The sequence below is a fragment of the Bubalus bubalis genome, chromosome 6, assembly GCF_019923935.1.
Source record: "Bubalus bubalis isolate 160015118507 breed Murrah chromosome 6, NDDB_SH_1, whole genome shotgun sequence".
Lineage (NCBI taxonomy): Eukaryota > Metazoa > Chordata > Mammalia > Artiodactyla > Bovidae > Bubalus > Bubalus bubalis.
In genome coordinates this window covers 16,259,068-16,286,057 of record NC_059162.1, presented here as the reverse complement: position 1 = coordinate 16,286,057, position 26,990 = coordinate 16,259,068, and the positions used below count along the sequence as shown (strand labels likewise).

The following is a 26,990-nucleotide window of genomic DNA, read 5'->3' as shown; positions in this document are numbered from 1 at the left end:
TGGACCGGGGATGGATGCATCTGGGAGTGGGTGGGGCGGGGATCGCGGCCTCGCAGTGCTGAGCATCAGCGGGGTTAAGACCCTCCCCCTGCCCCGCACAAAGATGGCGGCTCCCGCCTTCCCCCTTCCTCACCCCTCCCCAAAACCCCCTCCCGCCCCCCGCCCTCTCCCGCCACCTCCGTCACTTCCGCCCCGCCGTGGCCGAAACTGACACAAAGTAGCGGGCCGAGGCCCCGGGGGGAGAGGGGCTGCAGCTGGGGGGGGCGGGAGCCCGCGGGGAGGTGAGCCGAGCGCCCCCCGCCCCAGCCCCCGGCATGGGCAGGACGGGGCCGCCGGGGCGGGCGCCGAGCGCCGAGCGCTGAGCGCTGAGGTGAGGCGGGGGCAGCAGCCCAGGAGCGCGGGGCCGGGCGGGCAGGGGGAGATACGGCTGCGGACTCCGGGGTGGAGTGGCCGGGGAGGACCGGGAGGGAATGGGGAGTCGGAGCTGCGGTGAGACGGAGGTGAGGGACTGGATGATTGGAGAGAAGATGGTGTTGGGTGCCTGAGAGTGGGGGAGATTCGGGAGGCCGTCCACAGGACGGGAGGGTGGGGTGCTGGCGGGGCGCGGGAGACCGTCGAAGGGGCGCTGGAGTGCCAAGGAGGAGCTCAGAACCGCCCAGAGAGTTTCGGGGGTGAGGAGCGTACTCGGGGTCCTAAGGTTTGGGCGCCTGCAGAAGGGAGTTAGGGAATAGCAGGCTTTGTCTCTGTAAGGTGGAGGTCTCTGTGCGTGAGGAAACCGAGGTTCAAGGAGAGGTAGTAGCGCTGGGAGTGAGTCCCGGGTTCTGTCCTTGACGATGGAAAGCGGCCAGGTGTCGGTGGCAAGTGAGCTGGGGGTCCTGGATTCCCTTCCTTTCTGTTTGCCTGACCTGCCCATAAATGTCCCTTGCCAGCTTCCTCTGAAACAAGGAGTCAGGCTTCCTGGGTTTGGGCTGAAGGGGAGTAGGGGCCAGGCCTAAAGGAGGAGCCGGTTTTCCTCCACGGAGCATTGCCTTCTTCCCAGAGCTGGCTATTTTTATCCCAAATGTGGCTGCAGAGGGGGCTGGGGCAGGGTGACGGGGCAGAGCGACGTGGCTAATGGGCCTGGGTTCAGAAAACCTAGGCTGTGTGAGACTGGGAAGGAGAAGTGAGAGAGGGTCCCTGTTCCCAGGTCTCCCTCCTCCCTTTCCTTCCTATTATGGCCCCCCAGAGGGGGTGAAGTCTGGGGCCAAGCCAGCTTTCAGTCTCCCCAGGGTCTCAGAGGTAAAACAGCTTTCCTGGTTGATGTCCAAGCTCCTGACTCCTGAGAGCCTTGCCGCTCCTTCATTAACTCTTAGGACTCCAACCCAGATCTTGGGGCTGATAGTGCCTCTAGATGAGGGCGGGGCTGGCTATGGAACTTGTGATGCCCACCCTTGCATCCTCTCTCTTAACCTCTCCCTTCATGCCCCACCTCCCATGACTCATACTGTAGACTGGGTGGAGACCCTGGCTGGGGGCCCTGTAAGAGGGCTTGGCATCTTGGAAGAGGCTTTTCTTCCTGAGCCAGTCACCCTTGGTTGCCAGAGTTGGGGAGGGTCAGAGAAGTATTACCTGATTGGGGTTCAGGAAGGGAGTCCAGCTTAGTGAACGAAGAACTGGTGTGGGTGATGGCCTTGCCCAGAGTGTGTAATTATAGAGGTTGGGCAGACAGACAATTAGTATCTCTTGGGGCTGGAGGAGTGTTCCCAGGAGGCTGGAGACAGGGGAACCAAAGGGGAGGAAGACTCTCCACCCAGACAAAGAAAGAGGAGGTGACTAGAGGACCCAGGACCTGGCTGGCAGTTTCCTTTGGGTCAGGCTAGGATGAGGCTCTGTGACTGTGTCTTACAGGCCAGGCGTTTTACCTTTTTTAGGTGAAAGGAAGAACATGGGGAGATAGAAAGAAGCAGAAATCCATCTGATGTTCCCTGAGCTTACAACCCAGTGCCATACTGACTAGACTGGGGTTAGGGTGGAAGAGAGAGAGAGGGATGCCTCTCCATCAGGGTTGAGAAGACCCCTTTGTTGGTCCAGAAGGGCAGATGTCCCAGACTGAGAGGAAGTGGTTTGGGGACTCTGTGTGCAGGAAGTGAAGGCCATGCCTCTACAGTGAACTCCTCTAGAGGAGGTGATAATGGAAGCCTTAGTTATGGGGAGAGGGGTAGTGGGAAGATTATAAGCTTTTTGAGAAGGGTGGTGCCTGCCCACCGTTTCCTGATGCTGTGCCAGGTGTTTCCTGGCTCATGTTCCCTCAGCCCCACCCCTTGGTGGAAATTCTGCTTTCCAGTAAACACAGGCACCCACTCTTTGCCACCAGGAGAGCACTCAGAGCATCCATGGTCCCTGGGGTGGCTACTTTTGGAGCTGTGCCCCTCCTGTCCATATCTGTCCTCCTCTCTTTGTGCCCTTCCTTTCCCTGCAAGTCTTGGTTTTTATAAAGTGTCAGTGCCCCTATGTTATCCAAGGCAGAGGCATTGGGGGAAGTGGTGGGGAAGTCCCCTCTTTTTCAGGGACCTATTTGGGGCAGTGAGAGCAGAGAGTTGGTGTGGAGTTAGTGGGGAAGGCTGGGGAGGGGCAGGATCGGAACCGGGGAGGAGTCTGAAAAGGGGAATGAAGGGTTACCCTCAGCTTCCTGACCTCACGCATTTGTCACCTTCTGCAGGGTCTCCCATGGGATTGCTGGGACCTTGCTGTGTGAGATGGCACTGTGTGCAAAAAAGCGCCCCCCAGGTAAGACAGTCAGAAGGTGGGGGTCGGGGAATCCCTGGGACCATCTGGAGTGGGTGTTTTTATGGCTCAGGGAGCACAGGGCACAGGGAGGAGGACGGACACAGGTAATGGGTCTGAAGGAGGGTAGATTGCAGCCCCTATCCATCCTGGGGGAAGCCTTAGGAAACCATACTCTTCCCCTTGATTCTCTAAGCTGGTTTTCTCCCCCAGGAGCGTGCTGAGGACTCGCCCTTCACCCCCAAACACATAGACTTTTATCTCGGGGCACCTGGAGCGCCTATTCTCTGTTTTGGGGAGTCCGGGGTGCTGTGTTCCCACCGTCACCCCTCTGTCCTCACACTTCATCTCCTCCCCTCATTTTCCCAACCATCCCGGTCCTTCTTGTTTTCCTGCGGGCGGGGGTGGGGGTGGGAGGCGGTGGGATGAAAGCGGTTGCCCTGGACAACGCTGGCAGTCCCCTCACCCGCATTGGCCGGGAGGAGGGAGGCGGGGCTCGGTGCTGGCTTTCGCCTACGCGGCGCGCTGGCAAGGCGGCTGCCCCTGCAGTCGGGGGAGCGGGTGGGGGCGGAGCCTGGGGCGTGCGCGCAGAGTCCCGGGCCACTCAGCGCGCGCCTGCGTCCGCGGGGGGCGACGGGGGCGGTGGCGGCGCATCTGAGCGCGCGGCGTCGCCGAGTGCGGGCGGCCGCGGGGATGGCCGGGGCTGCAGGTGGGGCGCGCGCCCGACGGCCGGGGCTCCCCTCTGAGCGGCCGCAGCTCCTGTGCCTCCCCGGGGGGCCGCCCCGTCGGAGCCGCTGAGGCCGAGGACAGACCGACAGACAGCCTGCCCTCCCCCCGCTCAAACTGGGGTCATGACGGTCCCCAAGGAGATGCCCGAGAAGTGGGCCCGGGCCGGGGCGCCCCCCTCCTGGAGCAGAAAGAAACCCTCCTGGGGGACAGGTAACGGGAGGCAGCTACTGGCAACTCTCCTGAGCCCTTAGTTTCCCCACTCCCACCCTCCCATTCGCTTGTCTCCGACCTCCCCAGCGTTCCCATATCCTCTGCAGACCCAGAGATCCTGGCTCTGAAGGGTCTGGTCTCTACGTCTCCCTTTGCATGCTCCTTGTTGACTGCGCAGGCGACTCGGCCTGACGGGTCCCCTTTGGGGAAGTTTTGGGAGTAAAGTGACCAGGCAGGGAGGGAGCACGCTGGGTAGGCAGAGGATGCTGTGGTCTGAGGTTTTGCTACTGCAGTGTGCCCTGCAGGGTGCTGGGGAGCGTGAGGGAAGGCATCCGGAATGCTGCTTTATACTTTGGGTCAGGTTTGTCATGATGTTTACTGCCTAACCAGGGTACCCTGTTTCTCAGCCTGTGGTCGTGACCACCGGAGTCGGGCTGGAGAACCCATCTAGGACCCTTCCTAGGACACCTCTATGTTCTGGGACCTGAACTTGGTGCCTGCAGTCCCAGATCTGTGGGTGTTCAGAATAGGTGTAGTTCATTAGTCACTTGGTTAGTGACAGATGTGTTGTTTTAGGGGAAATACGTGCAGACAGCACAAGAAAGGTTACGGTGAGAGAGCGACTGCTTCAACTACATCCCATTCTTCCCTCTTTCATCTCTGTCTCAGTCTGCATGACCCATATCCCTGACCACCCCCTCTCCTACTTGAAGACGAGCTTTGAAATAAGATGATGTCATCGTGGGCCAGTCAGAAGCCGCTGCTGGTGACATGTGACAAGCAGAGGCGTCTGTAGGGGGAACTGCACGTGGGGCTGGGATGCTGCCGCAAAGCAGTTCCAGGGCACCGTGACCCTCCGTCTTGCCACCCACCCCACCCACTGGGTTAGGAGGAGGGTGGTACCAGGGCTGGAGCTGCGGGGGGTCCCGGGACAAGGAAGCTTAGTGTCTTCAGCTGCTATTCCCCTGGAGATTCCTGGGACTGTTAATTTCTACAGCATTAATTAAAGGGATGGGGGCGAGAAACCGGTGCCCCCAGTGGGAGACCTTGACAGTTGTTGGTGAGGAAAGGAGAAAGGCATCCTGTCCTCTGAGTGTCACACCTGCAGAGCCCAGTGGTCAGGCTGGTGGTGAGAGGCGGACTAGAGGGAAGAATTCAGTGACACCTCAGGTGTGCCACTAAACTCCTTAAAACTGTGTGCCATGGAAGGAACCAGGGGCTCTCAGTGGAAAACCCACAGTGGGGTGGGCCTCAGTCTGCTCCTGACTGCAGCATCATTCTCTTGCAGAAGAAGAAAGGAGGGCGCGGGCCAATGACCGAGAATACAATGAGAAATTCCAGTATGCGGTGAGAGGCCCCAGACCACCTGTGCCCTCTTCCTGGGTCGGGAAGGAAGGACAGGTGCATCCTGTCCGTCCCTTGTGGGGGTGGAGGGCTGACTGCTGGGAGGGTGCTTGGGGGAGGGGAAGGCAGCCTCCTTGCCACTTGTCATCTGCTGCTCTGCTGAATTTTTCATGCCCTGACCTGTCAGTGAAGCAGGATCCCATGAGACCGTTGACCCCATGAGACTCTCTTCTCTCCCCCTCTTTCCCCCTCTTATACCTCCTGGCTTTAGGGGACACAGGTTTGGAAAGTGTAGCTGAAGGGGGCAGCCTCAGTCTGGCTCTGGGTTGGCACTGGAGAGCACCTCATGATCTTCTCTTCCCCCTGCCACAGAGTAACTGCATCAAGACCTCCAAGTACAATATTCTCACCTTCCTGCCTGTCAACCTCTTTGAGCAGTTCCAGGAAGTGGCCAATACCTACTTCCTGTTCCTTCTCATTCTGCAGGTAAGCGACCTCTGGTAAAATTAAACCCTTTGCAATTAATTCACAAAGCTGACTAAAGTCAAGGAGGAGAAAGGTCTGGGGGAGCCGAGGACAGGGTTTCAGAGGCATGCGTTCTCTGTCCTTTTTTTCCAGTTGATCCCACAGATCTCTTCCCTGTCCTGGTTCACCACCATTGTGCCTTTGGTTCTCGTCCTCACCATCACAGCTGTTAAAGATGCCACTGATGACTATGTGAGTGGCTTTCCTTCTCACACTGTTCCCCACCCTACCCCGGCCCCGCAACACACCCTCCTCCACTTAGCAGAGTTCCTCAGTGACCTTACCATCCCTTACCTGGTCCTCTAGGTCTATGGTATCTTGGCCGAGAGTAGGGTGGGGGAATCGGGGAGGGAGTAGACCTGTGAACAGGTGTATACATGGTGGCACCCAGCATGTTCTGCTTCCCGCTGATCAGCTAAGTCCCTTGGAGCAGGAGAAGGTGGCTTACCTTGCTTTCCTCCCTTCAGTTCCGCCACAAGAGCGATAACCAAGTGAATAACCGTCAGTCTCAGGTGCTGATCAACGGAATGTGAGTGCTTGTTTAAGACTGAGGGCCTTGGAAAGGAAAAGGGTCCCCTGGGAACTTCTCTAACTACTGACGGCCTTTGCTCTATCTTCTCCTTGCCTCAGCCTCCAGCAGGAGCAGTGGATGAATGTCTGTGTTGGTGATATTATCAAGCTAGAAAACAACCAGTTTGTGGCGGTAAGGGACCAGGTGCCCCTCTAGGCCTACGGGGCTCTCCCCTTTTTTTTTTTTGGGCAGAAAGGAATGAGTCTTTCCTGTTGACGATTGCCTCTTAAACACTCATGGGAGGAAACTTTCTTGAGTGGGAAGCTTCTGTGTCATAGTAATATGCCTCCTTTCTAGCCGTTCATGTGCTTGGGACTAAGCAGACCAAGAGTGCTTAGTGGAAGGAGGGATCATCAGAGAGTCCATCGGGGTGGAGGTCTGGGTCTTCAGCCTTCTCATTAGGTCTTCTTCCTAGGCGGATCTCCTCCTCCTTTCCAGTAGCGAGCCCCATGGGCTGTGTTACATAGAGACAGCAGAACTTGATGGGTGAGTTGCATGCTCAGTGTCCTCTCCTTCCTCCTGTGGGCTAGCAGGCTTGTTTCTGAAAATGGTCCCCAGGTCTGGAGTCTGTACCTTTTGGAACATCTCTGGGTAAGAAAGGCTTTGGGTGTGTAGAAGTGTTCATTTCAGTTCAGTCAGTTCAGTCACTCAGTTGTGTCCGACTCTTTGCAACCCTATGAATTGCAGCACGCCAGGCCTCCCTGTCCATCACCAACTCCCGGAGTTCACTCAGACTCACATCCATCGAGTCAGTGATGCCATCCAGCCATCTCATCCTCTGTCGTCCCCTTTTCCTCCTGCCCCCAATCCCTCCCAGCATCAGAGTCTTTTCCAATGAGTCAACTCTTCACATGAGGTGGCCAAAGTACTGGAGTTTCAGCTTTAGCATCATTCCTTCCAAAGAAATCCCAGGGCTGATCTCCTTCAGAATGGACTGGTTGGATCTGCTTGCAGTCCAAGGGACTCTCAAGAGTCTTCTCCAACACCGCAGTTCAAAAGCATCAATGCTTTGGTGCTCAGCTTTCTTCACAGTCCAACTCTCACATCCATACATGACCACAGGAAAAACCATAGCCTTGACTAGACGGACCTTGGTTGGCAAAGTAATGTCTCTGCTTTTCAATATGCTGTCTAGGTTGGTTATAACTTTCCATCCAAGGAGTAAGCGTCTTTTAATTTCATGGCTGCAGTCACCATCTGCAGTGATTTTGGAGCCCAGAAAAGTAGTCTGACACTGTTTCCACTGTTTGCCTATCTGTGACCTACCCAGTAATGCCTGGGGGTGGTGATGCTCCATGTTCAGGTGTCCCCAGGTAGAGTCTAAAGGAAAGGAAGGGAATCAGGACTCAGGACACTCTCCTTCCAGAGAGACCAACATGAAGGTGCGGCAGGCGATTCCAGTCACCTCGGAATTGGGAGACATCAGTAAGCTTGCCAAGTTTGATGGTAAGTAGTGTTGGAGAAGCAGCTTTCAGGAAGAGGAGATGTCTTGGGTTTGGGGATCTAAATTGTGCCTTCTCTTTTTGGCTTCTTTTTGCTGTGACTATACAGCTCCCTGGACTCTTTTGGGTGGTTGGGGAGGTGCCGAGGGGTTCAGGAATGCTGGGGGGCTATCACTTAACTTTTGAATTGATGGTCATTTCAAGAGCTCATGGCTGCTAGCTGCCTCTTTGCTGTACATGTTGAGAGAAATTCAGCTTATTCTTATTTCTTATACATGCTTCTTCTAACAAGACAAACTATGTAGCACAGAAAAGAGAAAGCTCTCCTGCCCTCCAAGTCCTGCCTCCTCAGGGTTGTCAGGTTAACTGGCAGTGTAGTGTGTATTCATCCACACTTTTCTGTTTATACACACGTGAGCATAAATCAGTGGGATCATACTGTACTGAAATCTTTTCAACCAGCGTTTCTATACTTCTTAAATTCATCAGAAGTATCTTATCACATCTCTATGTAAAGAAGTTTATACCATTCTTTTTCATAACTATATAATGTTTCATAGAATTGAGGCTTTGTCATTTATTCAGCTCTTCCATGACTGTTCAGTTGTTTCAGTCTTTTGCTGTTCAAATAATGCTTCAATAAAATTCTTGCAAGCTATGCTATTATCTGTGTAGAACGAGTCCCCAAAGTGGGATTACTGGGTCCGAGGGTATGTGTGCCTTTAATAGGGATTCATGCTGCCTCCTTCCTTCCCCAGAAAGTTGCACCAGCGGTGTGCGCATGGGCCCGCATCCTAACCCCCTCTCGCCGCAGCTGGTTGTTCTGTGCTGTTGTCTCATGGTCAAGCTACAGACCACACCTCGAGCAGGTGCGCTCCTGTCTTCCCTTCAGGTGAAGTGATCTGCGAACCTCCCAACAACAAGCTGGACAAATTCAGCGGAACCCTCTACTGGAAGGAGAACAAGTTCCCCCTGAGCAACCAGAACATGCTGCTGCGGGGCTGCGTGCTGCGAAACACCGAGTGGTGCTTCGGGCTGGTCATCTTTGCAGGTGAGCCTCCTCGGGCCCAGAGAGAGAAGGGCGAGATTGGTGCCTCTGCTGGCCTTCGGGAACGTGGGAAGAGACTCGAGTGGGTCCTGGAGCCAAGCCTCTCATCCAGCCAGTGTCTCTCTTCCACCCTGAGGTCCTATAGACTGGATACCCGGGCAGAAGCCCAGAGGCAGATTCGTTGTTCGGCTTTCCCAGCCCTTCCCATGCCTTTCTAGGTCCTGACACTAAGCTGATGCAGAACAGTGGCAGGACAAAATTCAAGAGAACAAGTATTGATCGCCTAATGAACACACTGGTGCTCTGGGTAAGGCTTCCCACAAACGGTTCCTGCCTCTGCCCTTCTGGTTGTCCTTGGGCGGGTCCCGTTACTCCCATCTCTCCTCCCTGGTCAGTAGTCAGTCTTCAGGTTTTAGCTTTAAAGCCACTGGCAGGTCAGCCACTCAAAGGCAGTGTTTATTTCAGGCTCCTTTTGGATTTGGAAGATGTTATTTAAAAAACCTTTGGAACATGTATGAATGAACAACTTAAAGTTAAAACAAATCTGCTGTTCTCTGGATTCCAGTTATGATGGTGACCTAGTCTAGCATGTGACTTTCTGTTTGCTTTTCCCAGGGACAAGGCGGCCTTCATGGGTATGGAGAGGGAATTAAAAGAAAAATTTCCATTTGGATGATGGAGAACAGGGTCTTTTCCCCTGACTTCCAGGAGCAAAGGATCCCAAGGGAAAAGTTTCTGTTTTAGTTGTTGGCAGTTCCTGAATCCTTCTCTTGTTTTGCTAGAAACCTGAGCTCCTTGTTGAGCTCCACTCCCCTTCTTGCACCCCCACTGCCTGCTGCCTGCCCCCCACATGCCAGCTTGCTAAGGCTGGGGCAGCCTCCTGTGAGAGTTTCCTCCCCGGCCTTAAAGGGTTTGCAGAAACCCAGTCTGAGAGGCTATCAGGCCAAGACTCTTAGCGCCCCCTGGTGGTCCTTGGGCATCAGGATGGTTTCTGCTTTGCTTCAAAGCATCTGGAGTGGAGGCAGCTTGGAAGATAGATGTCTGAAATCATGCAGTGGTCTCAATTTTTTTCTTTCAAAAGCTCTCTTATGATTCTTCTTCAAGCTTTTCAGGGTTTTTGACTGTTAAGTCTGAATTTATGAAGACACAATTTGTGTCCCCGGTTAAAAATTTTTTTTGGTTGGGAAATCCCTGGTGATCCAGTGGTCAGGACTCCACAGTTCCACTGCAGGGGGCAGGAAACTAAGGTCCCATGTGCCGCGTGGTATGGCCAAAAAAAATTTTTTTTTAATTTTTGGCAATCTGTATGAGATAATGAACATTTCAGAAACATGGCATTTTTGTTGGCTTGTAGAGACTTAGCTCTGGTAAATGGGTGATTTCCAGTAGGCTTCTTTGGTATGTTGAAAGTAACTTACCTTGACCCTTACCATCTTTGAAGTCTCCTGAGGGTTCTAGAATATCAGAATGGAAACTACACAACCCTTTCAGCTTCCTCAGAACACAGTTGAGAAAAGCATTGCAAGAGAAGGCCACGTGCCCGTTGATCACCAGTTCTGGGTGCTTCCCACTAGAGCATGTGACCGTTTTAAAGATACCTGAGCCTTTGAGGGCTCTGGGTACCGATGGTAACCTTCAGGGATTCACTTGGATTTGAGGACTTCCTAAGGGCTTCCTTGGTTTTGCAGCTTAGTCTCTGCTTTTCATTCCTCTGCAGATTTTTGGATTCTTGGTCTGCATGGGGGTGATCCTGGCCATTGGCAATGCCATCTGGGAACATGAGGTGGGGACACGCTTCCAGGTCTACCTGCCCTGGGATGAGGCGGTGGACAGTGCCTTCTTCTCTGGCTTCCTCTCCTTCTGGTCCTACATCATCATCCTCAACACCGTCGTGCCCATATCGCTCTATGTCAGGTATGCTGTCTCTCTGCCCTGGGGTCTCTCCAGGGAGCTCGGGTGGTCCCTTGCCAGACTTCTCTCTTCCGTGAAGGTGAAATCCTCGAGAGGGAACTTGGGGTCCTCTCCTTCCTGTGCTGTGAACATTTTATGTTATCTGTGTATCTTCATGGGCAAAGCAGACTTCACTGCAGTTTCTTGGCACTTTGGATTGTATTAGAACAAAAATCATGTTGATTTATATAGCACATACTCATCGCATGCTGACTGTGCAAAGCAGCAGGCTAGGTGCGGTGGCACAAAGATGTATTAGGAATGGGTTTCCTTCCCTCCAGGAGCTTCAGTCTAGTAGAGGGAGCTAAATCTGATTACATTATGAAACAAAATGGGGACTAGTGCTGTTAAGAGTCATCCTGCCTTCAGTGTTATGCTTATGTGTGAAGCAAGGGGACACAATTGATACATAACATAGCCTCTGCCTTCAAAAGCAGCAGACTGGTGCAGGAGGAGAGGTGCAGACAGTGTAAGACACCAGTGCATCCCAGTGAGATACCCCAGAGGCACAGAGTGCCATGAAGACTGGAAGCACATTACTCCCCATGCAGTTACTCAGGGAGGACATCTCTGAAGAGGTGGCTGCTAAACGGGACTTTGAGTGGTGGCGGGGAGGGGCGAAGGTGAGCCTGGAGGAGAGGGCTGCACACAAAGGCACGGAGATAGGGACCTCGGAATGGTTGGTCCTGGGGCAGTTTGGCAAGAGCGTGGACCCTGAGTGGGGGCCTATGAGACAGAGAGCTGGGAACATCAGCATGTTCCCTGTTGTGAAGGATCTTGAATCTTTGCCAGTGGACATTCACTCAGTAAACCATTAAAAGATTCTTTAAAAAAAAAAAAATCTAAAGGATGTTTTAAGAAATGTTGGCTGGCAGTGGCATACGGCATAGATAGGAGTAAGAGGACGTCAAGGGTTTTTTTGGGAAAGAAACTGTTAACAGAGTAAAGAGAGGAAGGGGGAGTGCTGGAGGGAGAAAGAATGGCAAGAAGAGAGGCGAGCTCTTTGTATGCCTTGCGCTTGAGACAAGAGAACCTGTGCCTTTTGTAAATTTATCAAATTGTAGACTTTATTGTTTTTTTTTGGCTGTGCGGCTTGTGGCATCTTAGTTCCCCGTCCGGGGATCAACCCTGGCCCTCAACAGTGAAAGCTCAGAGTCCTAACCACTGCAGCACCAGGATTCCCAACCCGTGACATTGTTGAGGACATCAGAGGGATGCTCAGAACTCTTCCCTTATGGTTTCTCTTGTTCACACAGATTCCCCAGATAGTCTCCTTGGACCTCCCACTCACACCCGAGTCCCAGTGCTGCTGACAGCGGGCAGGAGATAAGGATTCTCTGTGCTGAGGGTGGACAGTGGGGCTTCTGTGAAGCATTAGGAGGAGACTCGGAAGGCTTGGGGTTTAGTCCTGCCCCCTCAGTAGCCACCTGACCTCAGGCAAATCCACAGTCACTTAGGGCCTTGGTTTTCTCACGTAAAATGGGACAAGTTCCATCCTCTTCATAGGAACATCTTGGTATAATAGATTGGAAAATACATTTTAAAAATTAAAATGTAATTTCATTTTTACTGGGACTTCCCGGGCAGTCCAGTGGTTAAGACCCAGTGCTTCCAGTCCAGGGGGCACAGGTTTGATCTCTGGTCATTTGGGAAAACTAAGATCCTACATGCTGAGTGACACGGTCAAAAAATGATTAAAAAAAAAATTTTAATTACTGTACAAATATCAGGTGGTAGCATGTCCATCGTTATCCGCGACTCTGGTTCTTTGTTGCTATTTAAATCTTTTCTTGTTTCCAATCTGAATTTTTTTTCCATCTTTGGACTTTGCTGTCTGTGTTTTGTATTCAAGTTCACGTGAAGCCCATGGTAGCTGCCTGAGAAAGTTTCTAAGTCTCCTCAGGTTCCAGTGTGTGTATTTGGGGAGGAGGGCAGGGAGGGGATGCTTGATCAGCCCAGTGGGGCACAGGCCACGAAGGCATTTCCAGCCGGCTCAGTTTTGGCCTGGTAAGGGGATCCTGACAGCAGCCCCAGTCAGGTGGGAAGCAGGGTTCCGGATGTGGCCCCATTGCTTGGCTGGCAGGACCCAGACATTGGGCCGTTTCTGAGATGCTGACAGTCCAGACTGCGAAGGCATTGCCTTGTAAAGAGGATGACGTGAACCGACCTTAGGAGAGCCCCGCGCTGGTGTAGACTGGGGTTGTTCCCTGGACCCTTGAGGCCCCATCCCCTCCTGGAGTCAGCATCTCAGTCTGCCCCGCGTGCTCGCTGAGCATCCCGAGTCGGCTTATGCAGCCCATAGCCGGGCAGCTTGGGTTCGGGCAGTGAGGCGGGGCTCCAGGGCTGCCTTGGTTTCCTCTCCCTGCAGGGCGTGTGTGATGCTGTGGCCCGCACCGCACCCTCATTATTTCTCTCTCTTTTTTTTCTCCTTCTCTCTTGCACTTTCTCTTGTTTTCTCTGCATGGTTTCTGTATTATTAGCCCAGAGGTAAGAACTGGTCGAGTGCCTTGTCCGCAGTCCCTCCTCCTCTGCCTGTGCCGTCTGTCCCGCCTGCCCAGGCCCTTTGCACCTTTTTGTCTGGAGGGCATCGGAGGGTCGGGGTCGGGGACCCCCTTTGCTGGCCGGACGTGGCAGGCTCCACCTTCAGGCTCTCCTTGCCACCCTCCCCAGCCCAGGTGTCCGCTCCGCTCCGTTCTCGTCTCTCCCCAGGTGGAGGGCCTGCAGCGAAGGCCCGTGGGGGTGGGGCCCTGCTCCCCTCCCCGCCCTCAGCCTCACCTCCTGTCCCCTGTGCAGTGTGGAGGTCATCCGCCTGGGCCACAGCTACTTCATCAACTGGGACAAGAAGATGTTCTGCATGAAGAAGCGGACGCCCGCCGAGGCCCGCACCACCACCCTGAACGAGGAGCTGGGCCAGGTGGAGTACATCTTCTCTGACAAGACGGGCACCCTGACCCAGAACATCATGGTCTTCAACAAGTGCTCCATCAACGGCCGCAGCTATGGTATGGCCACGCCACCAGGGACGAGGGCTGGAAGGACCGTGCTGCCGGGGCTCCCACACTGGTCTCGACATCTGGGCTTTACTTCTTTCCTGCTGGGGTCTGTGGGGCCTTGAGAGGGTCTGCTCTGCACCCAGATCAGGAGGCAGATCCTGACAGTGCTCCCCCCTCTCCTCTGCTGGTGCCTGCACCGCCTCTCAGCTCCAGGCAATGGGGCCGCTCCTTGGCTGTTTGAACAGAAGCCCAGGACGCTGGCTGCTGGGCATCCCGGGCCAGGTGGGACCTTGTCAGGCCTGGCGGAGTGCTAGCCTCTCCCCATGTTGCTGCCCAGGGCCCCTGTGAGTCTCTGGAATGTGACTGTGGCCTTCCCAGTGTGGCCCCAATGCAGTGGCCTAGTGGCTGAGCTGCTGGGATGGCTTGGGGACAGGGTGCGTGGGGTCTTTTATGCCAAGTGAGCCCCTCTCCTAACTGCTTTCTATACTAACCCAGGCTTGGAGGCCAGCGTGTGAGGCTTTGTCTGCTGTGCAGGCCTAAGAGCGAAGGGGCCTGGAGCCCCGGGGGCATGGGTGTGGCCTTGGAGCTGCCCTCTGGGGAGAGCCGGAAGGGGGATGGGGATGGGGAGCCGAGAGTGTCATGGCTTTTGATTCCTGGCGTTCTGAGGACCCAGGGTGCCTGTGCCTCCTGTCTTTCTGTCAGCCGTGTTGAAGCTGGGTGACGTTCACTCGGCCACAAGGGTCGCGGGCCCCAGGTGCCCGCGGGTTCCGTGCTGGCGGCTCCTCCCCCTGCTCTGACAGTGCTCCTCCCTCTGTCCTGGCTGTGTGTAGGTGACGTGTTCGATGTCCTGGGACACAAAGCTGAATTGGGAGAGGTAAGATCCAGCCTCCATACTGGTTCTCTGTGCTAGTTAAACGCAGGCAGGGTGCCTGGCCAGGGTTGGCATAGTCAAGGGGGACATATTGTCTGGTTAGGGTATGGAAGCTGCTCAGAGGAGATGCGTGTGGTAAGGAAGACTTGGTGGCACAGGTGGGAATCTTGAGGTTAGCAGCGGACAGGATGCTGGTAGGGACCGCCCCTCCCCAGGAAGCAGCCTGGGGACCCAGCCTTTCCTGATCATCCTCTTACCTGTTCCAGAGGCCTGAGCCCGTCGACTTCTCCTTTAATCCTCTGGCTGACAAGAAGTTCTTATTTTGGGACCCCACTCTCTTGGAGGCTGTCAAGATGGGGGACCCCCACACCCACGAGTTCTTCCGCCTCCTCTCCCTGTGTCACACCGTCATGTCAGAAGAGAAGAGCGAAGGTGAGCCAAGGTGCTGGCCTGCGCTTCCCCTACCCGACTTGGACTCTCAGGCTTGAGCTGTGCTCTGCCTGTGGCCTGGCCACCTGGGGTTTCCTGGGCAGGAACATAAAGCTGGTGGCTGAGAGTGGGGCCACTGATGCCACGTGTGTCCCTCCTCCGCGCCCAGGGGAGCTGTACTACAAAGCCCAGTCGCCGGATGAGGGGGCCTTGGTCACTGCAGCCAGGAACTTTGGTTTCGTATTCCGCTCTCGTACTCCCAAAACCATCACTGTCCACGAGATGGGCACCGCCATCACCTACCAGCTGCTGGCCATCCTGGACTTCAACAATATCCGCAAACGGATGTCGGTCATAGGTGAGGCCGGGATCAGGCTGCTGGGGGCATTTGGGGGCAGCATGCAGGCCTGGGATGGGTGAGGTATACTGGGTGACCTTGGTGTGTTGCAATTCAGAGGCTTTACCTATCTGAATATCCCATTTTTTCCTGGGACATTTTCCCCCTGCCCCACTGACAGTGCGGAATCCAGAGGGGAAGATAAGACTATACTGCAAAGGGGCTGACACCATCTTGCTGGACAGACTCCATCATTCTACCCAAGAGCTGCTCAACACCACCACTGACCATCTGAATGTAGGCATGAGGAAGGGGTCCCTGTGGTTCTGCTGCTCTCAGTGTGGTGGGGGGACTGGGGGCTGACTCTCGTGATTTCTTCCTCCTTTAGGAGTATGCAGGCGAAGGGCTGAGAACCCTGGTCCTGGCCTACAAGGATCTGGATGAAGAATACTACGAGGAGTGGGCCGGGAGACGGCTCCAAGCCAGCCTGGCCCAGGACAGCCGGGACGACCGGCTGGCCAGCGTCTACGAGGAGGTCGAGAGCGACATGATGGTATGGTCTGCAGAGTGGCCCGAAGGTGGGTTAGAGGAGGGCCTGGGCCTGGACTCGTGTGCTAGGAACGCTTGTGGTTATTTTCAGCTGCTGGGTGCCACAGCCATTGAGGACAAGCTTCAGCAAGGGGTTCCGGAGACCATTGCCCTCCTGACTCTGGCCAACATCAAGATCTGGGTGCTGACTGGAGACAAGCAAGGTGAGAGGCCTGTAGGGCAGAGGAGACTGCATCTGGATACAGCACCATGGGGTCCTGGCAAGCCTAGAACACCGGGCTGGCAAGTGCACTGGCTTTGTCGGGGGCCCGTCCAGAGCACCTGCACTCTCTCTCGGTAGAGACGGCCGTGAACATCGGCTATTCCTGCAAGATGCTGACGGACGACATGACAGAGGTGTTCATAGTCACTGGCCACACGGTTCTGGAAGTGCGAGAGGAGCTCAGGTAAACAGACCTAGATGCTCTGCACCATACCTGGGGGTCACGCACAGGTTTGCTGATTGGGCCTGAATCCTGCTCCTGTCCTGGCCAACCATGGTCTTGTTTCCCCTTCACAGGAAAGCCCGGGAGAAGATGATGGATTCGTCCCGTGCTGTGGGCAATGGCTTCACCTACCAGGAGAAACTTTCTTCTTCCAGGCTCAGCTCTGTCCTGGAAGCTGTGGCTGGGGAGTATGCCCTGGTTATCAACGGGCACAGCCTGGTGAGTGTCGCCACCCTTAGCTTGGGCAGGATCTTTTCAGAGAGCAGCTATTATATCTCACCTTGTTCCCATTCCCTGGACTTGACTGGGGCTGTGGTCCTAAAGGAGTTGATCTCCAGGTCTCTCCTGGAGCACATGGAGTTCGCTCAGTGCTATCTGTATTCCAGGCCCACGCGTTAGAGGCAGACATGGAGCTGGAGTTTCTGGAAACCGCCTGTGCCTGCAAAGCTGTCATCTGCTGCCGGGTGACTCCCTTGCAGAAGGCACAGGTGGTGGAACTGGTTAAGAAGTACAAGAAGGCTGTGACCCTGGCCATCGGGGATGGAGCCAACGACGTCAGCATGATCAAAAGTGAGTGTGGACTGTGCAGGTGTGGCAGCTGGGCTCTCGGGCAGGGAGAGAGACCCAGGGAGGAGTGATGACGGAAGGGGCGGACCAGAACATTGTAGGAATCGGACGTGTGCGGCCGTCTTCATCCTCCTGTCGTCTCTTGTGTCTGCAGCGGCTCACATTGGCGTGGGCATCAGCGGGCAGGAAGGGATCCAGGCGGTGCTGGCCTCTGACTACTCCTTCTCCCAGTTCAAGTTCCTGCAGCGCCTTCTGCTGGTGCACGGACGCTGGTCTTACCTGCGCATGTGCAAGTTCCTCTGCTATTTCTTCTACAAGAACTTTGCTTTCACCATGGTCCACTTCTGGTTTGGCTTCTTCTGCGGCTTCTCAGCCCAGGTAATGAGTTCCCCAGTCCCATGGCATGCCTGTCCTTAAGCTCCTTAAGGACGGAGATTCTGTCTGTCCTGTTCATTGCTTGGTCCCCTTAGGATCTAGCTGTTGTCTGATGCATGCATTTAAAAAAAAAAAAGACTTGTTGAAGGAGGGGAGAGCAAGTTCCAGAAAATTCCTCAGGCCTCCACCTGTGCCACGTTGGCTGTCTTCCTCCGCCTGATTTGTAGTGAAGAGAGACTGCGTGTTCACCCTTTTCTTGCTCCCTGTTCTCTTTCCAGACAGTCTATGACCAGTATTTCATCACCCTTTATAATATCGTGTATACCTCCCTCCCAGTCCTGGCTATGGGGGTCTTCGATCAGGTATGGGGAAGTTGGGTGACTGAGTGGGTTGGGAAGAGGGGCATTTCTGCGAGGGAGTCACCCAATAGTGGTGGGCACGTGGCACTTGTGCCCACTGCCTGTGGTCCCTGGGAAGGCAGTTCCGTGAGCTGGGCAGCTGATTGGGCCTCCCTCTCAGCCACTGCTGACCTTAACTTCCTTGGGTTGCTGAACAAAGATTGACTTGGGGCAGTTGGCTTGAGGTTGAGTTTAGCTGCCAAAGAATTTAGAAAAAGGAGGCAGGGACAAAGTCTGCCCCTGTCCCCCCTGAGTTGGGCAGCTTCTGAGCCTCCTGTGCCACTGGCCCTCTGCACACAGGATGTCCCAGAGCAGCGGAGCATGGAGTACCCTAAGTTATACGAGCCAGGCCAGCTGAATCTCCTCTTCAACAAGCGGGAGTTCTTTATCTGCATCGCCCAGGGCATCTACACGTCCGTGCTCATGTTCTTCATCCCCTATGGGGTGTTTGCTGAAGCCACCCGGGATGATGGCACCCAGCTGGCTGACTACCAGTCCTTTGCGGTCACCGTGGCCACTTCGCTGGTCATCGTGGTCAGTGTACAGGTAGGAGGTGGTCCGGGAACTGCCCCCACTCCCGGAAAGAGTGAGCCTCCTGTCCCTGGGGTGCCCTGGACACTACAGTTCTGTTCCTGGGAGGGGGATAGGGTTTGGGGGGGATGCTCCTTCTGCCTGTGATGACTGCTTTTTGCAGATTGGACTGGATACTGGCTACTGGACAGCCATCAACCACTTCTTCATCTGGGGCAGCCTGGCAGTTTACTTTGCCATCCTCTTTGCCATGCACAGCAATGGGCTCTTCGACATGTTTCCAAACCAATTCCGGTTTGTGGGTGAGTCCCTCTGGCTTTCCCTTGAGTCAGTGAAGAATCACAGTCATTCTGGGACTAACAGGGAAGGTAGGCATTTATTCAGCACTCCTTATGTGTCACGTATTCTGGATGCTGCCACGGGGCTCTCGGTGTGGCAGAGACCCGAGCCCAGAGATCTGGTCAGAGATCTGACCCAGCCCCTGGCCTCTCTGGGAAGGACTGGTACAAGAAGAGGAACAGTGATACAGAAATCATTTGAGTGGCATAGGGGCTGGAGGAGTGGAAGAAATGAGGTTGGAAGGTAGGGCTGAGGCAGAGGGTTAGGGATGAAAATCAGTCCAGATCTTTTATAGGTCAAGGCTAAGAACTTAGGGAGTTTTTTTACTTGTAATTTTTCTTTATTTTTGGTTATGCTGGGTCTTCGTTGCTGCTCGTGGGCTTTCTCAGGTTTAGAGAGCGGAGGCTACTCTCCAGTTGCAGTGCACTGGCTGCTCATTGTGGCGGCTCCTCTCGCTGCGGAGCACAGGCTCAGTAGTTGGAGCACACGGGCTTAGTCGCTCCGAGGCATGTGGGATCTTCCTGGATCAGGGATCAAACCCATAGCTCCTGCATTGGCAGGCAGATTCTTTACCACTGAGCCACCAGAGAAGCCCAAAACTTTGGATTTTAGAGGGTTTTGAGCAGGGAAATGTCATAAACTGATTTATGTTTTTAAAGGTTCACTCTTACTGTTTTGTGGATGATAAAAGGTAGAGCACAGAGACTTCCCTGGTGGTCCAGTGGCTAAGACTCAGCTCCCAACGTGGGGGGCTCGGGTTCTATCCCTGATCAGGGAACTAGATGCCGCACGCCCCAACTAAGATTCGGCACAGCCAAATAAAGAGGACAAAGGTGGAAACCTGGGGAGACTAGCTAGGAGGCTGTAGCAGTAATGTAGCAAGTGAGAATGGTGGTGGCTTGGAGTAGAGTGAAAGTGGTGGAACCCCGTAGGTATTCTGGAAATGGAGCTGAAAGATTGGATGGGGGCCTGAGATGGTGGGGGTGGGAACCAGGTTGACTTCAGAGCTTTTACTTGGAGCAGCTTAGTGGCTGGTAGCGTCTCCTGAGCCAGGGAAGATGTGGAGCAAATTGGGAACAGAGGAAACAGTTCACTTTCAGCTGTGTGAAACTGAGATGAACAGAGATGTCAGGTTAAGGCAGTTTAAAAAAAAACAAACAGGTCTGGGGACATCCCTGATGGTCCAGTGGTTAAGACTCCAAACTTCCACTGCAGGGGGCATGGATTCCATCCCTGGCTGGGGGACTAAGATCCTGTATGCTGTGCAGCACAGCCAGAAAAACCCCACAAAAACAAAAGCAGGTCTGAAGTCATTTGGGGAGAGTTTAGAGCTGGAATCCAATTTGGAGATAAATATTTAGGGAGCAGAAAGAGAGGCCAGAGATGACTTAAGTTTTGAGACTTGGGGGGGCTGCCAAAAAAAGAAATGGGGCGCTCTAAGGGGCTGCTCTGTGACTCCTGAAGCCCCCGGCTCCTCTTTTCCCAGGTAATGCCCAGAACACCCTGGCCCAGCCGACTGTGTGGCTGACCATCGTGCTTACCACGGTCGTCTGCATCATGCCTGTGGTCGCCTTTCGGTTTCTCAGGCTGAACCTGAAGCCAGATCTCTCGGACACGGTGAGAAGCCGGGCTGTCTGCTTTGGGGATCGGAGATGGTGCGTGCGAACACGGCTGCGGTTTCCATTAAGTGTGTGGGTGATGGTCCCTGTGCCTGCCCAGTCCCTGGTGCTCTAGGTCCCTTCTCCGGGGTAGTATCTGATGCTCATGCGCTGACAAAGGCTCCTTCCCTCATGCTGCCCTGCTCCTGCCAGGTCCGCTACACCCAGCTGGTGAGGAAGAAGCAGAAGGCCCAACACCGCTGCATGAGGCGGGTGGGCCGCACGGGGTCCCGGCGCTCTGGCTACGCCTTCTCCCACCAGGAGGGCTTCGGGGAGCTCATCATGTCTGGCAAGAACATGCGGCTCAGCTCCCTGGCGCTCTCCAGCTTCACCACGCGCTCCAGCTCCAGCTGGATCGAGAGCCTGCGCAGGAAGAAGAGTGACAGTGCCAGCAGCCCCAGTGGAGGGGCCGACAAGCCCCTCAAGGGCTGAAGGCCGGAAGGCGGGCGCTCCGCGCCAGTGGTCAGTCAGCTCACGTGTGGCTGGCCCGCCGCCAAGAGGACGGCGTCTGTCTCAGAGCTGCGGGTCCTCATTCCTTGCCTAGGTCCTCATCCCTTCTCTCCTGGTAGACTGTCCTGCTGGTCCTGCTAGGAGCATCCCCAGCCCAGGGCCCTCCGAGCAGCTGGGAGGGTGGAGGGCGCGGGCCCCAAGGGCAGGGTGGGGCTGGGGCACTGGCCACCAGCCCCCATTGGGGGCTCAGATGTGGACCCAAAAGCAGTAGAAAAACTGTGAGAGATTGTGTCTGTCCCTGCCCTGCCTGGGAGCCCACAGGGAGACTATAATCTCTGTATTTTTTTACTCCCGCTCCCCAGAGGGGCCCCAGAGCCCCTGTTCCTGAATTACACAAGAATGTATCATGCCGGGAAGCCAGAGACCTGCTGGGGCCCTGGGCCCCTCACAGTGTGTGTGTCTCTCCTTGATTTGTGTCTGTGTCCAGTTTGGTTCTGTCTTTTTTATTTTGGCAAGTGGAGGCGGCCTTTATGTGACTTTTATGTTGTGTTGGTGTCTTAACTCTCCGGGGGAAGGGGAGGCCGGCACACCCGGTGCCCTGGCCTGGCCGGGAGGGGAGCGGTTTGGGAGGAGCCCTCCAGCAGCTGATGCCCTTGCCGGACCGAGAGGCTGACCCGGGAGGGAGCTGCCCATCAGCCAGAGGCTGTTGGGAGGATATACAGGGGGGGTTGGGTCCTGTCTCCTTCCTCACCTTGAGAGCGAAGCACTGCCCCCTCCCCGCCTCCCCCCGCCCCACACAACTAACTCCTGGATTCCATAAGTCCTGCTGGTACCGGACTGGAGCCTGGGAGAACGGCCCCGTCCTTCTCAGTGACCGAAAGCTGGGTGTGATAAGTAGTCCTGAAAACATTTTCTTTAATGTCAAATTTAGACTCACGTTCACGGGCAGAGTCCATTCTGACTGTCCTTCTCCCTCCCCGTCGGTGTTTCCAGCACCTGAGGTGCCTGGAACGGGAAGCTGAGCCCCGAGAGCTGAGGCTGCAGGGAAGCCAAGCTCTGCTGCTCCTGGCAATAGGGGTCCCACCTGCTCCAGGCCCGGCTTCCGGCAGGGGGTGCTCAGTGACGGCGGAGCTGAGGCTTGTCAGTCTTTCCTCTCCGTGATCCACAGCTAGGAAGCTCTTCCCCAAGTTAGGTGTTGCCCAAGTTAGTTGCCACCAAATCAGCCTTGGGCAGAACTTTTTCCATGTCTTCGGTAGTGGAGGGGGTTACTCAGGAATGGTGTGGAGCTGGGAGTGAGGTATGTGGTCATCCCATGGGAATTGGAGGTGTTCCGGTGAGGGTTGGGGTGGGTAGGGGCTGGGTGGGGAAAGCTTGACAGGGAAATTCCTTTTGGCCACACGGTTTACAAATTCAACATCATGTCTGTGTGTCTCTCAAGGTGAGAGTCTGATTTTTATACCAAAGAGGAAATGATTTTTTTTTCATATTTGTTTTGTCTATATTATATAAATATAAATATATATATATATACAGTTATATATATTATTTTTTTGGTTCTCTCTCATTTTTTAGGGAGGGAGGAAAGTACCAAGTTGCATTGAGCTGTAATTAAGGAACATTCTGTATAATTTATGACACATTTCTATACTTGCAAAAATTATATCATTTTATGGATATAAGAGAAAAATGCCTTTTTATAAAATTGTGATTTCTGAAAAGTGTGTGATTTGTCTCTTTTCTGATGCTTTACCAAGATTGGTGGTAAAAGTAAAGACAGAAACTGTTTTCTTACAGAATTGGCTGGGTAGATGTGGACCTGGGTAGATGTGGACCGAAGTGAAGAAAACTGACCGGCAGGGTAGAGCCCCCCTCCGTTTGCACGCCTCTGGGGATGGGAGTTCCTCTGGGGATGGGAGTTCCGGCTGGAACGTGGGGCAGTGGGCGGGACCCAGGCAGGTCACGGGGCTTTGTGTTCAGCGGATGGCTGGGTACTTAGGACCTTGACTGTTTACTTTTCACAACAGAAGCCAAACGCTCATTCCTAACACACCAGAAAGGCGGGTGCGCATAAGGAAAAGTACCGGGTAAATTTTTTTTTAAATTTTTTATTCCCACCCCATGCCCTTCCTGTTGGCACAGGCTTCATAGCCTCCCATCTTCCTGGCTTTTCACAGAAGTAAATATTAATGAGCCTAAGTATTAGAGACGAAGATGCAGGAATTTAAGGTTAGCAGATAAGGTGAGCTTTCCTCCAGGGAGGGCGATGGGTGAGGAACCTGGGGAGCTTGAGGCCAGTGCCGGACTCGGATGCCCATCAGCACGCCTGCCCCAGCCTTTCCTCTTCTGACCTAACCAGGCTTCTCTGTTGTGACAGTCCTCTTCCTCCCCTTCTTCCTTCTCAAAAACAGATTTCTAGGAATTCCCTGGCAGTCCAGTGGTTAGGACTCAGCACTTCCTGATGGGGAAATAAGACCAAACCGTGACTGGCTGAAAAAATATTTACAAGTAGGTGCTTAAGCTTGGAGCAAAGATGAGATAAAATCAGTTTTCCTCTTAAGGAGGAATAGTCCAGCAGGGACTAGCACATGACCCCCCAGAGGTACAAGCTGTTGCCTGCCTCCACACAGGAAGAGCCTGTCTAGGTACCAGTCAGCCTCTCACCAGGGTCTTTCTGGACCCCTGAGCCTCAGACAGCAAGTGGCATCTGGCCTCAATCCCCAACCCCCCAGGACACAGAAACCGGCCTTAATCCCTTGAGGCTGGCTAGGCGCCCAACTTTCCTGTTCTGCTACCTTTCACCCTGACCAAAGGGCTGATGCCCCCTCCTGCTGTGACCAATCCTCAGTGTCTCCACCCCCACCTCCACTGCTGACCTTTAAGAGAGGTTTCAAAGTGCTATTCAAGAATGTTCTCCCCTGCAAAGGAGGTCTCCCCTCTCCCAAGATCCCATTATGCATATCTGAAAGGCCGGGTCTGCTCCCAGACATCTTTTCTCCCATCCACCCAGATAATCCATCTGTTCTGGATTTCCTGTTTTCCTTCCCTGCACTCACAGAGGACTTGGGCGCCTGGCCTACTATCTTCTCCCTTCTCCCACCATCGCCCCGGTGTCGGAGAAATCTGATGCCCTCGCTTTGTCCTCCCTTGGCTTGCTCACTTCTGAGGGTGTTAACCTCCTCTCTACAAACCAGCACGCTCCCATGGGTGCCCCACTCTCATTGGGAGGGTCACCTCTGACAGGTCACAATCTGGCATTTGGCTGCCTGTATCCTTCAGCTTCTCCACTTTCACCCTCTACTCCCAGTGCATATTACAAACTCCTCCTCCTTTCCTGCTCACGCAGCTCCTTTGTGTGGGCTCTTCTCATCCCAGCCCAGCGCCTGTGGTCTGCTATTAAATCGCTCTGCCCAGCAATACTCTCATGCTCGGTGAACCTGCCCTGTCAGGTGATAAACTGTCCATGAAGAAGGAGAAAGCCTCATGACCATGTTGCATAGTGTGTGTGTGTGTTTGTGTGTGTGTGTTAGTTGCTTAGTTGTGTCTTACTCTTTGCAACAACATGGACTGTAGCCCACCAGGCTTCTCTGTCCTTGGGATTCTCCAGGCAAGAATACTGGAGTGGGTTGCCATGCCCTTCTCCAGGGGATCTTCCTGACCCAGGGATCGAACCCCAGTCTCTCACATTCGAGGTATATTCTTTACTGTCTGAGCCACCAGGGAAGCCCCTACGTTGACAGAGGAGCTGGGAATCCACGGTCTCCCACCTCAGCAGGACTGTCACACCTTGAGGCAATGCTGTGAATCTCTGCTCACTTTCATTCCCCTTCCTTTCAATGACATTCCTAACTTTCACCCCTTTCCTCAACTCCTTCCCACCACCTCCCACTCTACCCTATGCAGATGTCTCTACCTCCTACTTCACAGAGGAAAATAACTTCTTGCGCTTCCTCCATCACCTACAAGCCTCCACAGAGGCGGGGCCCTCAGCCCCCACCCTCTCATCTTCCGTGATCGCCCATCCACTGTCCTCTTTACTTTGCCTCCCCCTCCTCACCCCTGGTTCTTCCTGTTACCAAATAAGGATGCTCAGCTTTTCCCACCCCTCCCCCATCATCAGCCCTGGGAACTACGCAGTGATCTGTGTCCTTGTCCTGGTCCTCTTTCTGTGTTCCCTGCCATCTAGCTCCTCCTTGATCCACCCCTGAAATGCTCTCCCCAAAATCGCCTTTGACCTTCATGTGGCCGAGTCCAGTGGACAGTCCTAAGTTTGATCTTACTTGCAGTCCTTCGTATTTGACTTTGCTGACTTCTTTCTTTGAAATTCTGCACTCCATTGGCTTAAAAAAAAAAACAAAACCAAACAATTCTTGGTTTCACTTCTGCTTCTCTGGCTGCTCCTTCTCAGTCTCTTTTCCTGGAGCTCCTTCCTCTGTTCTTCTTTCCCAGGGTGTCATCTTGGCTCCAAGCTCTTCTGGTCTGTGCAAGGTCCTTGAATAGCCACATCCAAAGCCCATGGTTTACAGATTTGGGAGCATCACCATCCACATCTGACTTCTCCCTCCTCAGCCCCGAGAGTGACCCTGTATTCAACTATGCATTGGACCTTTCTACTTGGATGATCCACCACACCTCACATTCCACCAGCCTCCAAATGACCATTCCTCCCCACAGCACCTGCTCCTCCTCCTGCATCCTCCATTTCAGTGAATGACAGAATGAAACACTACCTCCCCAGTTACCAAAGTCAGACTCACAAGTCCTGGAGAAAACCCTTCATGTCTGGTCTGGTGCCGCCGCATTCCATGTTGTGTATCTCATCTTCCTTGATGTTTAGCATGAAATGGATTAAACTGCAATGTCCCAAACCACTATTTCCCTCTGACTGTAACCAGCCAGATTTCTGCCCTCAAGGAGCCATATAGATTGAGATTCAAAACACACAGACAAGTCTCTGCTAGAAAGCCTGGCTACTACTACATTCCTTGGTGCTGCAGGAGATAATGGGAAGAGATCAGAGGGCTCAGGTCAGACAGGCAAGTGGCTGCAGTGTCCCGTGATCACCACCCCTTCGAGCACAAAGGAGGAAGCCATTGATGAAGACCCAGGACTATGGACTGTGGTCTCCACTGAGCAGGGATCAGCTATTAGGAGATTCCCTGTACCAGCAGCTGGAGCTCTGGAGCTGAAGGGAGGAGCTGAATTCTCCCTCTTATCTCATTTCTCAGAACAGAGTCGGGAAGCCTGAACCCAAGCTTTTACATTGCGTGGGGGAGAGTTTGGGTTTGGAGCACTACCTCCTAAGCTTAGGGATGGGGGAGGCGAGGGCGGCTCTGACTGTGTCCTATGAAAGAAAATGTGGTCTGTTCTAGGCTTAATGCAGACTCTCCTCAGGGGCTCCATCCTCCTATCTTGAAAGACTGTGTCCTGACCCTGGTAAGAGACACTGACCTCCTGTCTGACTCTCCCGATCCTTCTGGAATCTTTCCAGTTCTCAGCTAGTTGCTGGGAGCTGCCTTGCAGAAGCAGCTGCTGAGCCAGCCAGGGAGGGTGTAGCCTTCATCTAGCTGAGCTGAGACAGGGAGGTCTTTCCCAAACATTTCCTCAGGCCTAGAATCTATTTAAAAAAAAAAAAAGTTATGAGGTGTTTCCCCTTAAGAAATGAGACTTTCTGGACAAGAACACAAGAGCTTGAGGTCTGTCTGGGCACAAGATTCTGCAGAAATTTTCCATCTGCCCATGACTGCAGGAACTGGAGGTCTCAGCCATCCTGGGAAAGGTCAGCTCTCTGTCCCCCAGTACCCAGCAGGGACTTGTTTGGGTTCAAGTACCACAAAGAAGTGGAGAGAGTGCCCAGGTCTACTCAGGGCCTGTAGAAGGTGAGGAAGAGGTACAGATGAAAGAAAAGACTGTTCTGCCCCACTCCCTCCACAAGCCACTGTCTCGGCACCGCTCACCTTCTGGAGCAAGCCCGGGTGCCTCTCTTCCCGGCCACCCTCCAGCATGGGGCAAGCTTCTGCACTGAACGCCTGGGTGCAGTGTGGCTGTGCCACAGCTCCAGGTTAGGCACTTGCTCCCAGCTGGGGAGAGCGCCGTTCATTCTTCTGTTTCTCATGGTGGCCCGGGGCTCGCCACCTGTAGGGCAGGAGGAAGGCCAGTGGTTGACTGTGCAGAGAAAGTGGTTTCTGCAGTGCCTGGGAAAGCTCAGGCCTGAAGAGAAAACATAAGAGCTTGGGTCCGGGGGTTGGGTCTCTACTGGAGAGGAAGGGACAGTCCTAGAAACGCAGTAAGTCTGATCTGTGGGAGGGTTAACCCAAATGTTAGAAACAGAGGCCTGATTGAAATAAAAACTTGGGACTTCTCTGGTGGTCCACTCGCCAATGCAGCAGACATGGGTTCGACCCCTAGTCTGGGAAGATCCCACATGCT

At 54.1% G+C, this 26,990-nt stretch overlaps 1 protein-coding gene across 5 annotated transcripts; it reads left to right on the top strand.

Moving 5' to 3' along the window:
• The first annotated feature begins 185 nt into the window (after positions 1-185).
• Positions 186-22,282, top strand: ATP8B2 (ATPase phospholipid transporting 8B2). Of its 5 annotated transcripts, none has more exons than XM_006044203.3 (28): positions 186-370; positions 2,699-2,766; positions 4,991-5,049; positions 5,419-5,532; positions 5,665-5,763; positions 6,039-6,100; positions 6,202-6,274; positions 6,558-6,628; positions 7,509-7,588; positions 8,477-8,635; positions 8,851-8,939; positions 10,350-10,546; positions 13,376-13,584; positions 14,406-14,449; positions 14,713-14,878; positions 15,045-15,233; positions 15,394-15,509; positions 15,601-15,765; positions 15,853-15,964; positions 16,102-16,207; positions 16,321-16,465; positions 16,633-16,816; positions 16,968-17,191; positions 17,467-17,550; positions 17,887-18,132; positions 18,281-18,419; positions 19,943-20,073; positions 20,268-22,282. In XM_006044203.3, the coding sequence occupies exons 2-28, from the start codon at positions 2,736-2,738 to the stop codon at positions 20,544-20,546; spliced, it is 3,573 nt and encodes a 1,190-aa protein (XP_006044265.1). In that variant the 5' UTR covers positions 186-370; positions 2,699-2,735; the 3' UTR covers positions 20,547-22,282. The 5 variants fall into 5 exon arrangements, with proteins under 5 accessions (XP_006044265.1, XP_044800245.1, XP_044800246.1 ...); XM_044944310.1 differs by having other exon boundaries at positions 4,991-5,103; XM_044944309.1 differs by lacking the exons at positions 186-370; positions 2,699-2,766 and adding an exon at positions 3,412-3,702 and having other exon boundaries at positions 4,991-5,103.
• Positions 22,283-26,990: the final 4,708 nt, after the last annotated feature.

Bases quoted from the DNA above. Each gene is read 5' to 3' on its own strand.
- ATP8B2 (XM_044944309.1), top strand. From the start codon at position 3,615: ATGACGGTCCCCAAGGAGATGCCCGAGAAGTGGGCCCGGGCCGGGGCG. The intron at 5,104-5,418 runs GTGCATCCTGTC...CCCCTGCCACAG, and splicing joins GGGTCGGGAAGGAAGGACAG to AGTAACTGCATCAAGACCTC. The intron at 18,133-18,280 runs GTAGGAGGTGGT...TGCTTTTTGCAG, and splicing joins TCATCGTGGTCAGTGTACAG to ATTGGACTGGATACTGGCTA.